The 18,164-nt window shown below is 45.6% G+C and overlaps 1 protein-coding gene across 8 annotated transcripts in view; it reads left to right on the top strand.

Annotated features, from left to right (window-relative positions):
* Positions 1-1,334: 1,334 nt before the first annotated feature.
* The window catches only part of XYLB (xylulokinase), a 73,746-nt gene continuing 56,916 nt past the window's right edge, over positions 1,335-18,164 (top strand). For 5 of the 8 annotated variants that reach the window (XR_010114234.1, XR_008658463.2, XM_063611968.1 and 2 more), the window contains exons 1-3: positions 1,360-1,476; positions 3,104-3,186; positions 15,810-15,879. Coding sequence is in view for 5 of the 8 variants with exons in the window: in XM_063611968.1 (XP_063468038.1) it covers positions 1,420-1,476; positions 3,104-3,186; positions 15,810-15,879 (210 nt within the window). In the remaining 3 variants the exon portion in view is untranslated. Of the gene's footprint in view, positions 1,477-3,103; positions 3,187-15,809; positions 15,880-18,164 lie in introns of those variants that run through there. The other 3 variants (XM_055282638.2, XM_063611986.1, XM_055282648.2) reach the window with 3 other exon arrangements.

Here is an 18,164-nt window from a genome sequence, read left to right as displayed (position 1 = left end):
CATTGCACTCCAGCCTGGGCAACAAGAGTAAAACTCCGTTTCAAAAAAAAAAAAAAATTAGCTGGGCGTGGTGGTGTGCGCCTGTAATCCCAGCTACGTCGGAGGCTGAGGCAGAAGAATCACTTGAACCAGGGAGGTGGAGGTTGCAGTGAGCGGAGATGCTGCCACTGCACTCCAGCCTGGGCGACAGGAGTGAAACTCTGTCAAAAAAAAAAAAAGTCATCAAGCAGTTAAGATTAGATTAAAACGCAGTAATCTAATCTTAATTAGATTAGATACCTTTATTTGATTAGATACCTTTATTTAAAATTTTTTAAAAATGGAGATAATAGTATCTACTTACCAGCATCATTGTGAGGATTAAATGTGCTCAGCAGGTTGCATAATTGTTTCTGATCTAGCTAGTATCCAGTATTTGTCTATTGTCACAGGTGGTGACTGCTGGAGGGGCTGTGTCCCCAATAAGCTGTGAATGTCTTGGAGGACAAGTATGTTGGCCCCTTTCTTGTTCCAGCAATGAAGAGGATCCCATGTAGACTCCAAGCAGCTCAAGTTCAGCAAGGGAGACAGACCATTGCAAGTGCATGTGAAGGGCACTGGTGGGCTGTGAAGTTCGCAGGAGGAGCCTCTCACATGCTGGATTTGGGGAGGAATTCTGGAAAGCAGTCAGTCTTAGGGACGAGAAGGATGTAGCTGGTGGTACAAGCGCCCTCAGCTCCATGAATCAAGGGAGTGGGTCTGACTTTGGTTCTCATTCACCTTTACCACGCCTGGCACACATTAGACCATCAATACCAACTGACTCCAGGAATGAGTGTCTCCCCGTGGAGACATCAGGAACTCTGAGTTTAAATACACAGGTGGGATGTGACACACTGGGAACCACTCAGATTTGCTGGATCTGGACAGGGCTTGTCAGGACTCAGTGCTTCCAACCCCAGGGCCCATTTCCCTGTGGCCCCTGAGTCACCCCCATGGGTGGACAGCTGCTCCAGTGCCAAGATACAGCCACAGAGGACTGCAGGCCTAGGGCCTCCAGAAGGACAGGCAGGGTCCCTCTGAGAGACAAGCCGGCTTATAGCTGAAACCTCTGGCCCAGGCGTCCTCTAAGGGAAGCCAGGCTGTGTCAGGGCAAGGCCCATGAAGACAGAAGATGAAGATGGGGAGGACCAGAGGGGGTAACCTTGGAAGGAAAGCGGGCTGCGTGGGGGCACCGTCGATTGCACAGGACGCGGTCCAGGCTCGCGTCGCCCCGCAGGCGGCGCCAGAGCGCAAGCCCTCCTCGTGACTCCGGTCCACAGTCCGGCCGGGCGGAGCGAGGGGCGGGCCCTTGCGTCTCTGGGCGCTGGAGCGCGGCGACGGTCACGCTGCGTGGCGGACGGACGGACTGACGGACGCGCAGCCTTACCCGCTAGGGCCATGGCGGAGCACGCTCCTCGCCGCTGCTGCCTGGGCTGGGACTTCAGCACGCAGCAGGTACAGTCGCCTGGCCGCAGGGCCACGGGGCCGCCTCCTCCGCAACGGTGGGGGTAGGGGGCGGGCTGTCACCCGGACGCGGGAAAACATGGGCCCGGCCGCGGGCGCGCCTACCTCTCGGGCTTCCCTGGGCCCCCGCGCCCCTGCCCCGCGCGCGGCCGTGGGGCGCCGGCGCCCTCGCCCGTAGATGCCCTGCCAATGCCACCCGCTCGCAAGATGCGGCCTCGACCCCGCCTGGACCCCGCTACCCCAGGAAACTGCAGGCGCTCCTCGGCAGGACCCCCGGTGCCCAGAGGGGCCGGAGAACTCGGCGGGTTCCTGCGCTGTTATGGGCACCGAGTGACGGGGATCCGAAGGAAGTCAGCTACTGTAAGGCAGGGGAACAGACAGGCGGGTAGCTCTGCGCACATGCACAACCAGTGACCTGGAAGCAGATTATAGCCCAAAACCTTTTTTAAAAAATTGAAATGGGCCAAGCCTGGTGGCTCTTGCCTGTAATCCCAGCACTTTGGGAGGCCGAGGCAGGTGGATCGCTTGAGCCCAGGAGTTCGAGACCAGCCTGGGCAATATGGAGAAACCCCGGTCTCTACCAGAAAATACAAAAATTAGCCGGGCATGGTGGCGCACACCTATAGTCCCAGTTTCTCGGGAGGCTGAAGCGGATCGCTTGAGCCCAGGAGGTGGAGATTGCAGTGAGCTAAGATGGCGCCACCGCTCTCCAGCCTGGGCGACAGAACGGGGCCCTGTCTCAAAAAAAAAAAAAAAAAAAAAAAGTGAAATGCATAGTGTACAAATGGACTTTACTCTGTGACCGCCCTTCGTTGACACCAGCTTGCCTGGTCTGTGGACCCAGGACTGCTGGCCAGAGGAGCAGTGTGCTGCTGCCAACGCCCCGCAAACAGGCAAGCAAATCAAAATTTGCCTTCAAAGAGGGCATGGGGTGACCAGGGCACCTTTTCCTTTAAAGTACTTGGGAAATATACACAGTTGCAGTCAAACCCGTCTTCTCGAATGGGTCAAGGGAGACAGGCCTCTGGCCAGTCCTTGGGGGGAAAGTCCTGTGGGACTCTGGATGACTCGAGTTGCGTTGCTAGACCTCAGTTTCCCTATCTGTCCAGGAAAGGAGTCATACTCCCAAGCTTGGAGATTGCTTCAGTGGGACATTAATGTGTCTGGACCACAATCACGGCCTGTGAGAATAGCCCATGGCCTTGCCTGGTCTCAGGCCCCCGCAAACATGGATCCCCAGAGATGCCTCTAAACCTTGCTTCCCATTCCTTCCTCTCTGGCACTTTCTCCCGCCTCCTTGTCAGGTGCACGAACCAACTCATCTGTGAACATCTTCCTCTAGAGGGTCTTGTCTTTGACTATTTGGGGAACAAAGATTCCTTGAGACATGTGGGTGTTCCTACTTAGCCTCAGTTTCTTCATTTTGCTAAATCTTTGAGTGTCACCCCAGATGGGTCCTCTGTTCCCACGATTACGGTGAGGCAGCCCTGCCTTCAAGGAGGTCTCTAGGCTGAACCGCTCCTAGGGTGTGGGGCCTCATCTGGTGATGTTAGTACTCGGTGAACCAGTGTAGAAGCTGAGGAAAATTCTACACTTCATTTTTTAAAATGCCTTTCAGGTAAAGGTTGTTGCTGTTGATGCAGAGTTGAATGTCTTCTATGAGGAAAGTGTGCATTTTGACAGAGATCTTCCAGAATTTGGGTATGTACTTGATGTGCATGCGTGTGTGATGAGGGTGTTGGTTTTGGGGTCCTCCCGCAAACTTCTGTATTCACAGATCTCACTGTTCAGGCTTTGCCAAACACAGGAGTGGTGGTCTCGGCAGACCTTTCAAATATCTTTTTTTCCTATATCTAGAGTGCCATCTCCCCCATTTCTTCCCAATTCCATTCATCCATTCATGCAGTAAGCATCAGTTGAGACCTACTTTGTGCCAGGTGCTAGGACTTGATGGTGAAACAAAAAGAGAAATGGCCCTTGCTCTCCCAGAGCTTCCCACTGAGTAGTGGAGACTTATCAAACAATCTCACAAAAGAGTGTTTCATTATAAACTCTGAGAAGGCCTCTGAAGGAAAGAAACTCACTTCTCCAAGTGTTTATTATAAAGGAATGTGACTCAGACTTGGGAGGGGAAGTCCCAGAGCGTCTCTAGGGAAGTGGTGCTTAAGCTAGAGATCAGAGTGAGTGAAGTTAGCCAAGCGATGGAAGGGAAGTTGGCCAGGTGATGGAAGAGCATTCCAGGCAGAAGGAACAACGTGTGCAAGGGCCCTGTGGCAAGAAAGAGCATGGTTCATTCCTTCATGCAATTGAAGAAAGCCAATGAGGCTGGGGAGCAGAGAGGTGGAGGCTGGTCAGAGCTCCATAGGCCATGGTATAGAGTTTGTCTTTATTCTAAAAGCTATGGTCAGCCACTAAGGGCCATAAGGGGTAGGGGTATGGGTGAGGTATGACAGGTTGTATTTTTGTTTTGAAAAGATCTCTCTGGGGGCATTGGGAGAACAGATTCGGAGCATTGTTGGAATGGACGTGGGGAACTATTGAAGAGGTTTTTGCAGGTCATTCGGGTATGAAATAATGGATAGGAGACAGCTGAGTAGTAAAATGGACAGGTCCTGTTACAAAATTGAATGTGAGATGTAAGGGTGGGATTTCTGGCTGTCCTTCAGAATGCATGTCGGACTGTGGGAAAGAATGAGTTTTGGAGAGAAAGATCATGAGTTCAGCTTGGACTGCCATAACAAGGTACCATAGACTGGGTGGGTTAAAGAGCGGAAATTTGTATTCTCACACATCTGGCCGTTAGGAGTCTAAAATCAAAGTGCTGAGAAGATTGGTCTCCTCTGGGACCTCTCTCCTTGGCTTGCAAGTGACCACTCTCTTGCTGTGTCTTCACATGGTGGTCACTCGGTGCAGGAGTGCTTGGTGTCTGTGCATCTGTATCCTAATCTTCTTATAAGGACATGAGTCATACTGGATTAAGGCCCATCCTAATGACTTCATTGTAACTTAATTGCCTTTTTAAAGGCCCTATCTCCAAATAATCACAATCCAAGGCCCTCGGGGTTAGGATTTCAGCATATGAGTTTTGGGGGCAGAGGGGGCACAATTCAGTCCGTAACACTGTGGACTTGCTGGTTTTGAGGCACCCTCGTGAGGTCCTGGTAAAAGTGTCCTTCCCTGTCTGTTTTAGACACACTTCCTCTTTGAAGCCTTCCCAGCTGGCCCTTTATGCACCTCTCATTACCCATCGCATTGTGTTGCCAACTCTTTGCCCCCAGCTAATGCGGCCCCTTGGAGCCGAGGTTAGAAGCCATCTTGCTTTCTCACATTTTTTATTATTGCAGGCCTTGCATGTTTGCCTTTTGGTAGTTGGTATGTTTCAAGGAATTGGTCTTTTTAACTAAGCCATCAAATGTGTGGCCATAGTGTTGTTCATAATATTCCTTTATCCTCCTTATGATATCTCTGGGACCAGTAATGATGATCTCTTGCTGTTGGTCATTTCTGATATTGGTAATTTGTCTTCTCTCTTTTTTTCCTTTGGTTATCGTGGCTAGAGGTTTATCAATTGTATTGATCTTTTCAAAGTTCAACTTTTGGTTTTGTTGTTTTCTTCAAGTTGTGCTCTAATTTTTATTACTTGGTTTCTTCTGCTTGCTTTAGGTTTAAATTGCTCTTTTTTCTCTAGTTTCCTGAAGTGGAAGCTTAGAGGATTGATTTAAGACCTTCTTTTCTAATATATGCATTTAATGCTATAAATTTCTCTGTAAGCACAAATGCTTTTTATGGGATGCCTTAGCAGCATCCCATAAATTTTGATAAGTTATAGTTTCATTTTTTTTTGGTTCAAAATATTTTTTAGTTCTCTTGAGACTTCTTTGACTCATAGGTTATTTAGAAGAATGTTGTTTAGGCTGGGTGCGGTGGCTCACACCTGTAATCCCAGCACTTTGGGAGGCTGAAGCAGGCAGATCACTTGAGGTCCAGAGTTTGAGACCAGCCTGGCCAACATGGTGAAACCCGTTTCTACTAAAAATACAAAAAAATTAGCTGGACATGGTGGCAGGCACCGGGTATGCTACACGCCTGTCATCCTAGCTACTTGGGAGGCTGAGGCAGGAGAATTGCTTGAACTGCAGAGGGAGGTTTCGGTGAGCCAAGATCACACCACTGCACTCCAGCCTGGACAACAGAGGGAGACCCTGTCTTAAAAAAAAAAAAAAAAAAAAAAGAAGTATGGAAGTGTGTTGTTTAATCTCCAGGTTTTCTAGCTTTCTGTTATTCATTTCGAGTTTAATTTCACTGTGTCTGAGAACATACCCTATATGACTTCTAGTCTTCCAAAATTTTAAAATTTCCTCTCCCTCACTCTCTCTTCCATTTAATAAGTCAGTCCTCTCCACTGGACATTTAAAAAAAGGTATCCATAACCAAAATACGGTATTGCTTTTTTCCATTATGTTTTCAAGATATTTTAAACCCAGATACCTATAGATTTAGTTCATTCCATCCCCATCACCTCAATTGCATTGTGGGTTTTTTTTTACAACTTTATTAAGTTATAACTGATGTACAATACTGTGCATATTTGGAGTATACAGTTAAAAGCTTTAATATCTGTATTCTTTCATGAAACTATCACCAAAATAAGACAATGAGTATTTCCATGTCCTAAAAATTTCCTCCTGCCTCTTTGCAAGCCATGCCTCCTTCCCCATACCCCTACCCACTGGCAACCGCTGATGTGTTTTCTATCACTAGTTTATATTTTCTAGAATTTTGTGTAGATGGAATTATAATTATGTATGCTTTTTTAAAACCTTTAAAATTTCACATCACAGTTTTGAGATTCCATGTTGCTACATGTTCCAATAGTTGGTTCCTGTTATTGCTGAGTAGTATTTCATTGTGTGATGTTGTATGGATGGACTACAATTGGTTTCACCTGATGAGGGATATTGGGGTTGTTTCTCTTTTCTGTTGTTATAAGCAAAGGGCTATGAGAGTCACATACAAGTCTTTTCGTGGACATATGATTTCATTTCTCTTGGAAATGACATACCAGGAGTACAGTTGCTGAGTTATTTGGCAGGTGTATGTTTAACTTCTTAAGGAATTCTCTTCCAAAGTGGTGATTTTAATAAAAAAATATTTTATATTGTTAACAGGCATTACATTGCACTTAATATGTAACTCAAATGAACAGTATACAGTGAAAAGTCTTTTTTTGTTTTCTTTTATTTTTTTTTTTGAGACGGAGTCTGGCTCTGTTGCCCAGGCTAGAGTGCAGTGGCACGGTCTCAGCTCACTGAAAGCTCCGCCTCCCAGGTTCACGCCATTCTCCTGCCTCAGCCTCCCGAGTAGCTGGGACTGCAGGTGTCCGCCACCACGCCCAGCTAATTTTTTGTATTTTTAGTAGAGACAGGGTTTCACCATGTTAGCCAGGACAGTCTCGATCTCTTGACCTCATGATCCGCCCACCTCGGCCTCCCAAAGTGCTGGGATTACAGGCGTGAGCCACTGCGCCTGGCCGTATAACAGTGAAAAGTCTTAATCCCACCTGTGAGCTCATCTCTCCTCTCCATCCCTTCTCTACAGATGACTTTAATTTATTGTGTATCCTTCCAGTTTTTTTTTTTTTTTACTTTTTAGACAAGGTGTGACTCTGTCCCTCAAACTGGAGTACGGTGGTATGATCTTGGCTCATTGCATCCTCCACCTTCCAGGCTCAAGCGATCCTCCCACCTCAGCCTCCTGTGTAGCTGGGACTACAGGCACACGCCACCACACATGGCTAATTTTTGCACTTTTGTGGTAGAGAGAGGGTATCACCATATTGCCTAGGCTGATCTTGAACTCCTGGACTCAAGCGATCCACCCGCTTCAGCCTCCCAAAGTGCTAGGATTACAGGCTTGAGCCACTGCGCCAGGCTCCTTCCAGTGTTTTTACATGGAAATATAGGAAGGTATGAATATTCTTATTTTCCTCCTTTCATACAAGAGAAAGCATACTATCCTCACTGATCTGTACTTTGCTTTACTCACTTCACAGTAATGTGGCTGTGTTTACATGTCAATACATAAAAACTTCTGTGTTCTTTTTTATAGATGTGTAGTATTCTATTGTGTAGATGTACCATTTCCTAATGGAGGACATTGACTTATTTGCAATGAAAAATAATATAGTAGATTACATTACATATGTCATTGCAGATGTGTGCCAATTTATTTATAAGTTAAATTTTTGGGAATGGGATTGCTGGTCCAAAGATTTATAATTTTGGGAGATGTGGCCAGATTGCCTCCCATAGGGATTATATTGATTTGCATCCTACCACTAACACATGACAGGGCCTGTTTTCCCACAGCCTAGCCAGCACAGTGAGGGTTATTGAGTTTTTGATTCTTTGCTAATATGATAGGTGATTAATGATATACTTTGCATTTCTCTTATGAGTGAAGTTGAGCATCTTTTCATACGTTGAAGGGCTACCTGAATTTATTTTTCTGTGAAGTTGTTTTTAATGTCCTTCGCCCATTTTTCTGTTGGATTAGCTATCTATTTCTTATCATGTCTTGGATTGGTTATCCATTTCTTATAATTTCTCGGAGCTTTTCGTATATTGGAGGAATTCCCTCTTTGTTGTTGAATGAATTGCAAATATGTTTCCCAGATCTTGTTTGATTTTTGACTTGCTATGGGTTGTTGCTTTTTTTGGTTGTTTTTTTGAGATGGAGTCTCGCTCTGTCACCCAGGCTGGAGTACAGTGGCATGATCTCGGCTCACTGCAAGCTCCGCCTCCTGAGTTCACACCATTCTCCTACCTCAGCCTCCCGAGTAACTGGGACTACAGGTGCCCACCACCATGCCCAGCTAATTTTTTGTATTTTTAGTAGAGACGGGGTTTCACCATATTAGCCAGGATGGTCTTGATCTCCCAACCTCGTGATCTGCCCGCCTCCCAAAGTGCTGAGATTACAGGCGTGAGCCACCACACCTGGCCAAGTTGTCGCTATTATTGCCACACACAAATATTTAAGTCATTGAATTTCCCAGTCTCTTTTATTGCTTCTAGATTTTGAGTCATAGTTTAAAAGGCCTTCCTCACTCCAAAATTATGAAGGAACTCACCTATGTTTTTATCTAGTTCTTGTAAGATTTCAGCTTTCTTACATAAAAATATTTGGAGTTTATCCAGGTACATAGTATGACATTTGTATCCAACTTTAATTTTTCCCAGATGACTGTTCAGTTGTTGTAACACCAACCATGTTTTAATTTAATTTAATTTTTTTGTTTGAGACAGGAGCTGGCTGTCACCCAAGCTGGAGTGCAGTGGTGTGATTCAGCTCACTGCGATCTATGCTTTCCGGGCTCAAGCAATCCACCCTCCTTAGCCTCCCAAGTAGCTGGAACCACAAGTGCGCCCCTACCATGACCGGCTAATTTTTTCGTATTTTTTTTGTGGAGATGGGGTCTCACTCTGTTGCCCAGGCTGGTCTTGAACTCCTAGGCTCAAGCAGTCCACCCACCTCTGCCTCCTAAAGTGCTGAGATTACAGGCGTGAACCACCACACCCAGCCTCAACTGGGTTTTTAGAAGTCCATCTTTACCTTTAAGAGGCTGAGGTGGGTGGATTACCTGAGGTCAGGAGTTCAAGACCAGCCTGGCTAACATGGTGAAACTCTGTCTGTACTAAAAATACAAAAATTAGCTGAGCATGGTGGTGGGTGCCTGTAGTCTCAGTTATTTGGGAGGCTGAGGCAGCAGAATCACTTGAATCCGGGAGGCAGAGGTTGCAGTGAGCTGAGATTGCGCCACTGCATTCCAGCCCAGGTGACAAAGTGAGACTCCATCTCAAAAAAAAAAAAAAAAAAAAAAAAATCCATCTTTACCTCCATGATTTGAGATGTGAGCCTTATCATGTGCTACTTTCTGTGTTCACTTAGGTCCATTTTGGGGCTTTTTTTTTTGTTCCATGGTTTGGTAGATCTGTTCATAAGCCAGTAACAGATGGTTTCAATTATCCCAGCTCTGTAATATGTTTGTTTGTTTGTTTGTTTATTTGCTTTTGAGTTGGCCTCTCGCTCTGTCGCCCAGGCTGGAGTGCAGTGGCACGATCTCGGCTCACTGCAACCTCTGCCTCCTGGGTTCAAGTGATTCTTCTGCCTCAGCCTCCTGAGTAATTGGGATTACAGGCACCCACCACTGGCTAATTTTTGTATTTTTAGTAGAGACGAGTTTTTGCCATGTTGGCCAGGTTGGTCTCTAACTCCTGACCTCAGGTGATCCGCCTGCCTCGACCTCCTGAAGTGCTGTGATTACAGGCATGAGCGATTGCACCCGGCCTGTAATATGTTTTAATATCTAGAATTGTTGGTCCCCTCTGTTCGTTTTTTTTCCAGAGTTTCCATGGCTATTCTTGTTCTTTTTCAATATGTACTTCAGAATCAGTTTTTCAGGTTCCAGAAAGCCAAACTGTTAATTTTTTTTTTTTTTTTTGACATGGAGTCTAGCTCTGGAGCCCAGGTTGAAATGCAGTGGTGTGTTCTCTGCTCACTGCAACCTCCACCTGCCGGATTCAAGCAATTCTCCTGTCTCAGCCTCCCGAGTAGCTGGGACTACAGGCACACACCACTACACTTGGCTAATTTTTGTGTTTTTAGTGGAGACAGGGTTTCCCCATTAATTGGTCAGGCTGGTCTCAAACTCCTGACCTCAGGTGATCCACCCACCTCGGCCACCCAAGGTGCTGGGATTACAGGCGTGAGCCACCGCACCCAGCCTGTTGTTAATATTTTTATTGAGATCATATTATCTTTATAAATTAACTTGGCAGAATTGACAACTTTATGAGATTAAGTCTTCCTGTCTAAGCACATGTTATGACTTTCCATTTGTTCAAGTCTTCTTTTGAATACTTCACATGTGTTTTAATATGTTTAACATACGGATTTTGCTGACTTTGGTAGATTGCAAAAATGACCACAGTACTCCACCCATCCCTGTACCCACACCCTTTGCAATGTGACTGCAATTCCTCCCATCAAGGAGTCGTTTCCCTACCTGTTGATTTGCTTTATCCAATACAACAGGGGAAGTGGTATTGTGCCAGTTCTAAGCCTAAGCCTCAAGCAGCCTTACGTGCGTCTGCTGTCATTCTTGGAACTCTGCCCAGCCACCAAATGAACAAGCTCAGGCTACACTGCTGGAGAGTTGGACATAAGTGGCCTAGTTGCCCCAACTTCTTCACCTAAGAGCCAGCCAGCCCCTAGCTACTGTTAGCTACCTATGAAGCAGAGCCTTCTAGCTACCGTTAACTGACTGCAGATGTATGAGTGAGCCCAGCTGAGCCCCATCCAATGATAGCAAGTAGAATTGTGAGAATGGTTTTGAGCCACTAAGTTTTGAAGTGGTTTGTGACAATGCAAAAACTACCCAATGTAGATAATTATTTTTAAGTTTATTTCTAACTTTTTTATCCTTTTACTATTGTAATTGGGGAACGGAGGTTTCTAGCAGAAACTTATCAGCTGTCTTCCAAACTCATTTCCCTTTCTTCCTAGGCACTCTCCTGCCTTCCTTGTAGTTATGTTCAACCATATGACTGAGTTCTAGCCAGTGGAATATAAGAAAATGTGATCAGGCCTCTAAAAGACCTAGTCCATTAAAACCTCCTTCTCCGACTTTTCTCCCATTTTCTGGCTGATGTCGGTATCCAGAGCAACCTTGGAAGCACATGTGGAACACGATAGAGCCACCATCAACCTGGTTCCTGAATGACTGCATGGAGCAGAACTCCCCACTCCCCACTCATGTTCCTCACCACCTACTGATTGTGCTTTACCTGAGGAGAAAGAAACTTCAGCTGTATCAAGCCATAGAAATGTGTTTTTCATTAACTAATATAATTTTTTCCCTCATATACTTTTTTTAAAGAAAATACTGGGGCCAGGCGTGGTCGCTCACGCCTGTAATCCTAGCACTTTGGGATTACAGAGGCGGGCAGATCACGAGGTCAGGAGATCGAGACCATCCTGGCTAAGACGGTGAAACCCCATTTCTACTAAAAATAGAAAAACTTAGCTGGGCTTGGTGGCGGGCACCTGTAGTCCCAGCTACTCGGGAGGCTGAGGCAGGAGAATGGCATGAACCTGGGAGGCGGAGTTTGCGGTGAGCCGAGATAACACCACTGCACTTCAGCCTGGGCGACAGAGCAAGACTCTGTCTCAAAAAAAAAAAAAAAAAAAAAAGAAAGAAAGAGAAAATACTGTTTCTATTGAAATGTAATTCACATACCATAAAATTCACCCTTTTAAAATGTACAATTTGATGGTTTTAGTATATTCAAAGTACCATATCATCATCACCACTATGTAATCTTAGAATATTTTCACCACCTGGAAAGGAAACCCTGTACTAATTAGCATCCACTGTATAGTCCCCCTCCTGCCAGTAGTGGCAACCACAATCAACTCTCTATCTCTGGATTTGCTGATTCTGGACATTTCATAGACGTGAATATATATAATATGTGACAGCTTTCTTTTACTTAGCATAATGTTTTCTTTTTAAAAAATTTTCATAGCTTTTTGTTTATTTCAAATACCAACTTGAACCAGATACTTGGCATAATGTTTTCAAAGTTCATCCACGTCATAGCATGTGTCAGTACTTCATTCCTTTTTGTGGTTCAGTAATATTCCATTGCATTGATATATCACAGTTTGTTTTTCCATTCAACTGATGGACATTTGAGTTGTTCTGCTTTTTTGCTATTGTGAGTTATTCTGCTCTGAACATCCACATATGTTATGGATTGAATTGTGGCCCCCCAGAATTCATATGTTGGAAGCCTACCCTCATCATGACAGTATATTTGGAGGTAAGGCCTTTAGGTAGATAATTAAGATTAAATGAGGTGGTAAGGGTGGGGCTCTAATTTGATAGGACTGGTTTCCTTATAAGAAGGAGAGACACCAGTGCTATCCCACTTCATGCGCAGATGCACAGAGGAAAGGCCTTGTGAGAAGGCAGCTGTCTGCAAGCTGGAAAGAGAGCCCTCACCAGAAACTGAATTTGCTGGCACCTTGTTTGTGGACTTCTAGCCTCCAGAACTGTCAGAAAATAAATGCCTGTTTAAACCATCTAGTTTATGGTATTTTGTTATAGCAACCTGAGCAAACTAATACAATGTATACATTTTTGTGTGGACATATGTTTTCATTTCTATTGGGTATATTACCTAAAAGTGGAATTGCGGTGTCACATGGTAACTCTGTGTTCAACATTTTGAAGAATTGCCAAACTGTTTTCCAAAGTGGCTGTACCATTTTCCATTCCCACCAGTGGTAGATGGTGCCTCCAGTTTCTCTACATCCTTTTTTTTTTCAGGTGGAGTGTCGCTCTGTCACCCAGGCTGGAGTGCAGTGGCATGATCTCGGCTCACTGCAAGCTCCGCCTCCCAGGTTCATGCCATTCTCCTGTCTCAGCCTCCCTAGTAGCTGGGACTACAGGCACCCGCCACCACGCCCAGCTAATTTTTTGTATTTTTAGTAGAGATGGGGTTTCACCATGTTAGCCAGGATGGTCTCAATTTCCTAACCTTGTGATCCGCCCGCCATGGCCTCCCAAAGTGCTGGGATTACAGGTGTGAGCCACTGCGCCTGGCCTACATCCTTGCTTAACATTTATTATTGACTGTCTTTTTAATTACAGATGGCAGCCATCCTAGTGGATGTGAAATGCAATCTCACTGTGCTTTTGATTTGCATTTATCTAATGATAATGATGTTGAGTATCTTTGCCATTTGTATATCTTCTGTAGAGAAATGTCTATTAAGATCTTTTGCCCTTTTTTAAAAAAAAATGCTATTTCTCTTTTATTATTGAGTTGTAAAAGTTTTTTTAAATATATATTCTGGATACAAGTCCCTTGTCAGATATGTGATCTCAAAATTTTTGTCACATTCTGTGGGTTGTCTTTTCACTTTCTTGATGATCCTTTGAAGCAATGTTTTTAATTTTGATAAAGTCTAATTTTCCTACTTTTTTCCTTTTGCTATTTGTGCTTTCGTGCAGTATTAGTTAGGTTTTGGTATCAATTTTATATTTACTAAAATAATTGGAAAAATTTTCCATCTTTTCAGGTGCTCTAGAACAATTTAAATAGTATTAGAAATATTTGCTATTTAAAGGTTTGGTATAATTTTTCTGTCAAACCATTTGGGCCTGGTGCTTTTGGGGCATAGGGTGGCTCTGGTCTTCCTTCTTAGCTGGAAATGCCAGTTTTGTGTTGTGTGTGTGTGTGTGTGTGTGTGTGTATATGTGTGTATGTTTTGAGACAGAGCCTTGCTCTATCATGCCCAGGCTAGAGTGCAGTGGCAAGATCTCAGCTCATTGCATCCTCTGCCTCCTGGGTTCAAGCAATTCTCCCGCCTTAGTCTCCCAAGTAGCTGGGATTACAGGTGCCCTCCACCATGCCTGGCTAATTTTTGTATTTTTGTAGAGATGGGGTTTCACCATATTGGTCAGGTTGGTCTTGAACTCCCGACTTCAGGTGATCTGCCTGCCTTGGCCTCCCAAAGCACTGGGATTATAGGTGTGAGCCACCACGCCCAGCCGAAATGCCAGTTTTAAGTTGTTAAATACATGGCAGAATGTCTGGTTACAGTTTTTATCTGTTTTGTAAAGGCAACATTTTTTGGTGAGCTTTTATTGTCTATAGTAAAATTTTGTTGCTCTCTTCCTCTTTTTCCCTTGTAGTATCTTTATAAAAAATCCATATTATTGAGTATAATTTATGTACAAAAAATGCCATCCATTAAAAATGTGTAATTAAATGTATTTTGACAGATATAGACCTATAGCTGTGAAACTACCACCACAATCAAGATACGGAATGTTTATATCACCCCCCCAAAGGATCGCTTTTTTCCCCACTTACCGAGACAAGCTCGGTTGTGGAGACTCCAACGCATTGGCACTAGAGGAATGAAGACAAAGACCCAGAAATAAAGTGCAGTGTGGGAATCGGCTAAAAGCCTTGAGAGCTGAGAGCCACAAACAGAGTTTTACCCACATATTTATTGACAGTAAGCCGGTGATAAACATCGTTTCTATAGATTATAGAGTAGCTAAAAGCATTCCTTATGGGAAACAAAGCATTCTTATCGAGGAGCAGAGAAACAGGCTCTGGCTGATTATCTGCTGCAGGAACATGTCCGTAAGGCACAGATCGCTTATGCCATTGTTTGTGGTTTAGGAATGCCTTGAGCGGTTTTCTGCCCTGGGTGGGCCAGGTGTTCCTTGCCCTCATTCTGGTAAACCAGCAACCTCCAGTGTGAGTGTCATAGCCATCAGGAACATGTCACATTGCTGCAGAAATCCTGTTTATGGCCAGTATCTTTAAGGCCTGTTTATGACAGGCTTAGGGCCTGTTCCCAGCACCCACTAGACTTAGACAACCACTGATCTCCTTTTCTCAGTGTAGATGAATTTGCGTCTTCTATTCTGTTCCTATGTAAGTTATAATTGTGTATATATCAATAGTTCATATTTTTTCTTGCTCTGTAGTATGATATCACATATATACACCACAATTTATTAACAGTGTCCCAGTTTAGGGACACTGGGTTGACTCCAGTTAATTATTACGAATAAGTCTGCTATGAATATTTGTGTACAAATCTTTCTGTGGACTTAGTCTTTCATTTCTCTTGGCTGGATACTTAGGAATTGAGTGGCTAGATCACATGGTTATCTAATAGCATCTTGGTGTGGATTCTGAGCCTGGTTTTCTCTTTTTTAACACATAGTTAAAAGGGTTGGATTTTATCAGATCAGCTCTTTGCACTAGAGTCTTCTAGGGGTGAGGAGGCTGGGGAGAGGGTTCCAGTCAAACTTCCAAAGCCTGTAGTCCAAGGACTTCTTGATCTGTTGTGATAGTAGAGACACTCTTTCCTCCCATGCAGTATCTCTGTGTGGCTGCCCCTCCTCTACCTCTCCAAACCTATGGGGCTTGAGAGGGATTTTATAATCCAACCCTGCACTCCCCCAGGCTGAGCCTTTCTTATCTGGAAGGTTTCTTTAGAAGGTGCTTTCTGAGAATTGCCACCTCTGGGCCACTCTGGGCAATTTGCCTGTCTTCTCTTTGCATCTTCGCAGCCCTCGTGCCTGTTCAATCAACAGTTCCGACTTGGGGTTGGGGAAGGTTCTCTTTCATCTGGACATTTCCAGAGTCATCTACCACAGGGTTTCTACTGGCTTTGCAATGGTCTGCCTGCCCTGAGGCTCTGGCCTACATTCTCTGTTGTTCCTGCAGGACTCAGAGCGGTGTTCATGTGCACAAGGATGGGCTGACGGTCACTTCTCCAGTACTAATGTGGGTCCAGGTAAGCGTAGGGATTCCTCTTCTCCTTCTGTCCCCAGCCTGTCTCACTGGCAGACTCGGTGATTTGCTAGGAAGTCCAAAGGTGGCAGCCAATGAGAGCATCTGTTGAGACCAGGTCCTCATGGGAAAGTGGAGTTGGCATGGCTCCTGGGACCAGGCTCAACCTCAGCTGGTGTCAACACTCCCAGGCTCAAAGGACTTACAAAAAACTTCCAGGTACTGGAGCCACAGCAGATGGCAAGTCCTGCCATTAACCATCTTTAAAATACCACAGAGCAAATATTTTCCAAACATCTGCAGTCAGGCCCTGTGGCCTCCCTTGTGTACCATGAAATACAAACATAGGCTGGGCATGGTGGCTCATGCCTGTAATCCCAGCACTTTGGGAGGCTGAGGCAGATGGATCACCTGAGGTCAGGAGTTCGAGACCAGCCTGGCCAACATGGTGAAACCTTGTCTCTACTAAAAATACAAAAAATTAGCCAAGCGTGGTGGCACACGCCTGTAATCCCAGCTACTCAGGAGGCTGAGACAGGAGAATCACTTGAACCTGGGAGGTGGAGGTTGCAGTGAGCTGAGATTGCACCATTGCACTCCAGCTTGGATAACAAGAGTGAAACTCCATCTCAAAAAAAAAAAAAAGAAAAAAGAAGTACAAACATAGCCCTTAGGGTCTTAGTGCTCAGCCTCCAAGATCCCTTAGATCCCTAAGCACTCAGAATGGCAAGTTATGGCCTGGCCATTCAGACTCATATCAATCCCAAGCCAGGCCTTCCTGCTGAGGATCAACAGGAAAGGAGAATGCCTGTAGCAGGATCTAGTGACTGGTGACCTAGGGGGCCACAGGAGCAGGGATGTGGACAGCGCAGACAGGCATGGTAGCACCAGGGGCTACCTCATCATATGCTGCAGGGTCCCCAAGTCCCTGAAACTGGAGGCCAGCTAAGTGTGTGTCTTCCAAAAGCTTTTTTCAGTCCTCCAATACCTATCTAACCAATTCCCTATATTAAATTCTTTTTGTTAAAAATAACTAGTATGATTTCTTTTTTATTGGTGTAACCCTGATTCATACGCTGGAGAATTGGGGTAAAGGATGGATTTTATCCAGGCAAACCGGCTAGAATGTACTTCAGAGGGGGCTGAGCCAGACCAAGGGGCAGAGTAGAAGGGTCAGGGGTTAGAGGCAATGGTCAGTGTCAGGAGGTCTGAGTGATGATGTCGAGGGCATCTCATAGGCCAAGGCCTTCACCTGGGGAGGTGAGCAGTGCGTGAGAGCCAGGCTTGGGGGTGGGGCCAGGGTGATTTCTGATCTGACACAGCCTCCAGGACCAAACTTGATCGTAGCTCTGCCAGCCCCTGCTCCGGCTGCACCCCACTCCCTGCCCGAGGTTTGATGGGCACAGATAGAGATGGCAGCCACAGCCAGGGCTGAAAGAAGCCCTCCCAGCAAAGGCTGGGTGTGGTGGAGTCAGGCAAAAGTGAGAGAGTCTTCTCTGCCCTCAGGAAAACACAGGTCAGAGTGAATCTCTAATTCCTGCTGTGAAATCTTAGGAGGGTGGTGCCAAGCTCTGCTGGGCACCACCATCCATCCCACTCACTGGGTTTTGCTAGAAAGGAGGGTCCAACTAGACAGTGGAGGCTGGAATAGGGGCCTGGAACAGATGGCCATCATCTCTATCCAGTCCCTCCAGCCTCCGGCTCCTGGACACAGGGAGTCTGGGCCTGATGCTCTGCTCTCATGGGAGCTCTCTACTTTGCTCTTCACTTCCCTGTGAAGTCAGATCACTAATATAGTGGGTTGAAAATGCAAATAAAAGAAGGCAAAAGTTGGCTGCCTTACTTTGTTAGTTTGTTTTTGAGACAAGGTCTCGCTGTGTTGCCCAGGCTGGAGTGCAGCGGTGTGATCATGGCTCACTATAGCCTCACTCTCCTGGGCTCAAGTATCCTCCCTCCTCAGCCTCCTGAGTAGCTGGGATTACAGGCTCATGCCACCAGACCTAGCTAAATTTTTCATTTTTTGTAGAGATGGGATCTCATTATGTTGCCCACACCAGTCTTCAACTCCTGAGCTCAAGTGATCCTCCTGCCTTGGCCTCCAAAAGTGCTGGGATTACAGGCGTGAGGTGATGGCATGCACCTGTAGTTGCAGCCACTTGGGAGGCTGAGATGGAGGGATCACTTGGGCCTGGAAGGATGAGGCTGCAGTGAGCTGAGATTGCGCCACTCCATTTCAGTCTGGGAACCAGAGCAAGACCGTGTCTTGGAGAAAAAAAAAATGGGGAAGTA

The sequence above is a fragment of the Symphalangus syndactylus genome, chromosome 1 (assembly GCF_028878055.3).
Source record: "Symphalangus syndactylus isolate Jambi chromosome 1, NHGRI_mSymSyn1-v2.1_pri, whole genome shotgun sequence".
NCBI classification, from domain to species: Eukaryota; Metazoa; Chordata; class Mammalia; order Primates; family Hylobatidae; genus Symphalangus; species Symphalangus syndactylus.
This window is presented reverse-complemented; position numbering and strand designations above follow the sequence as displayed.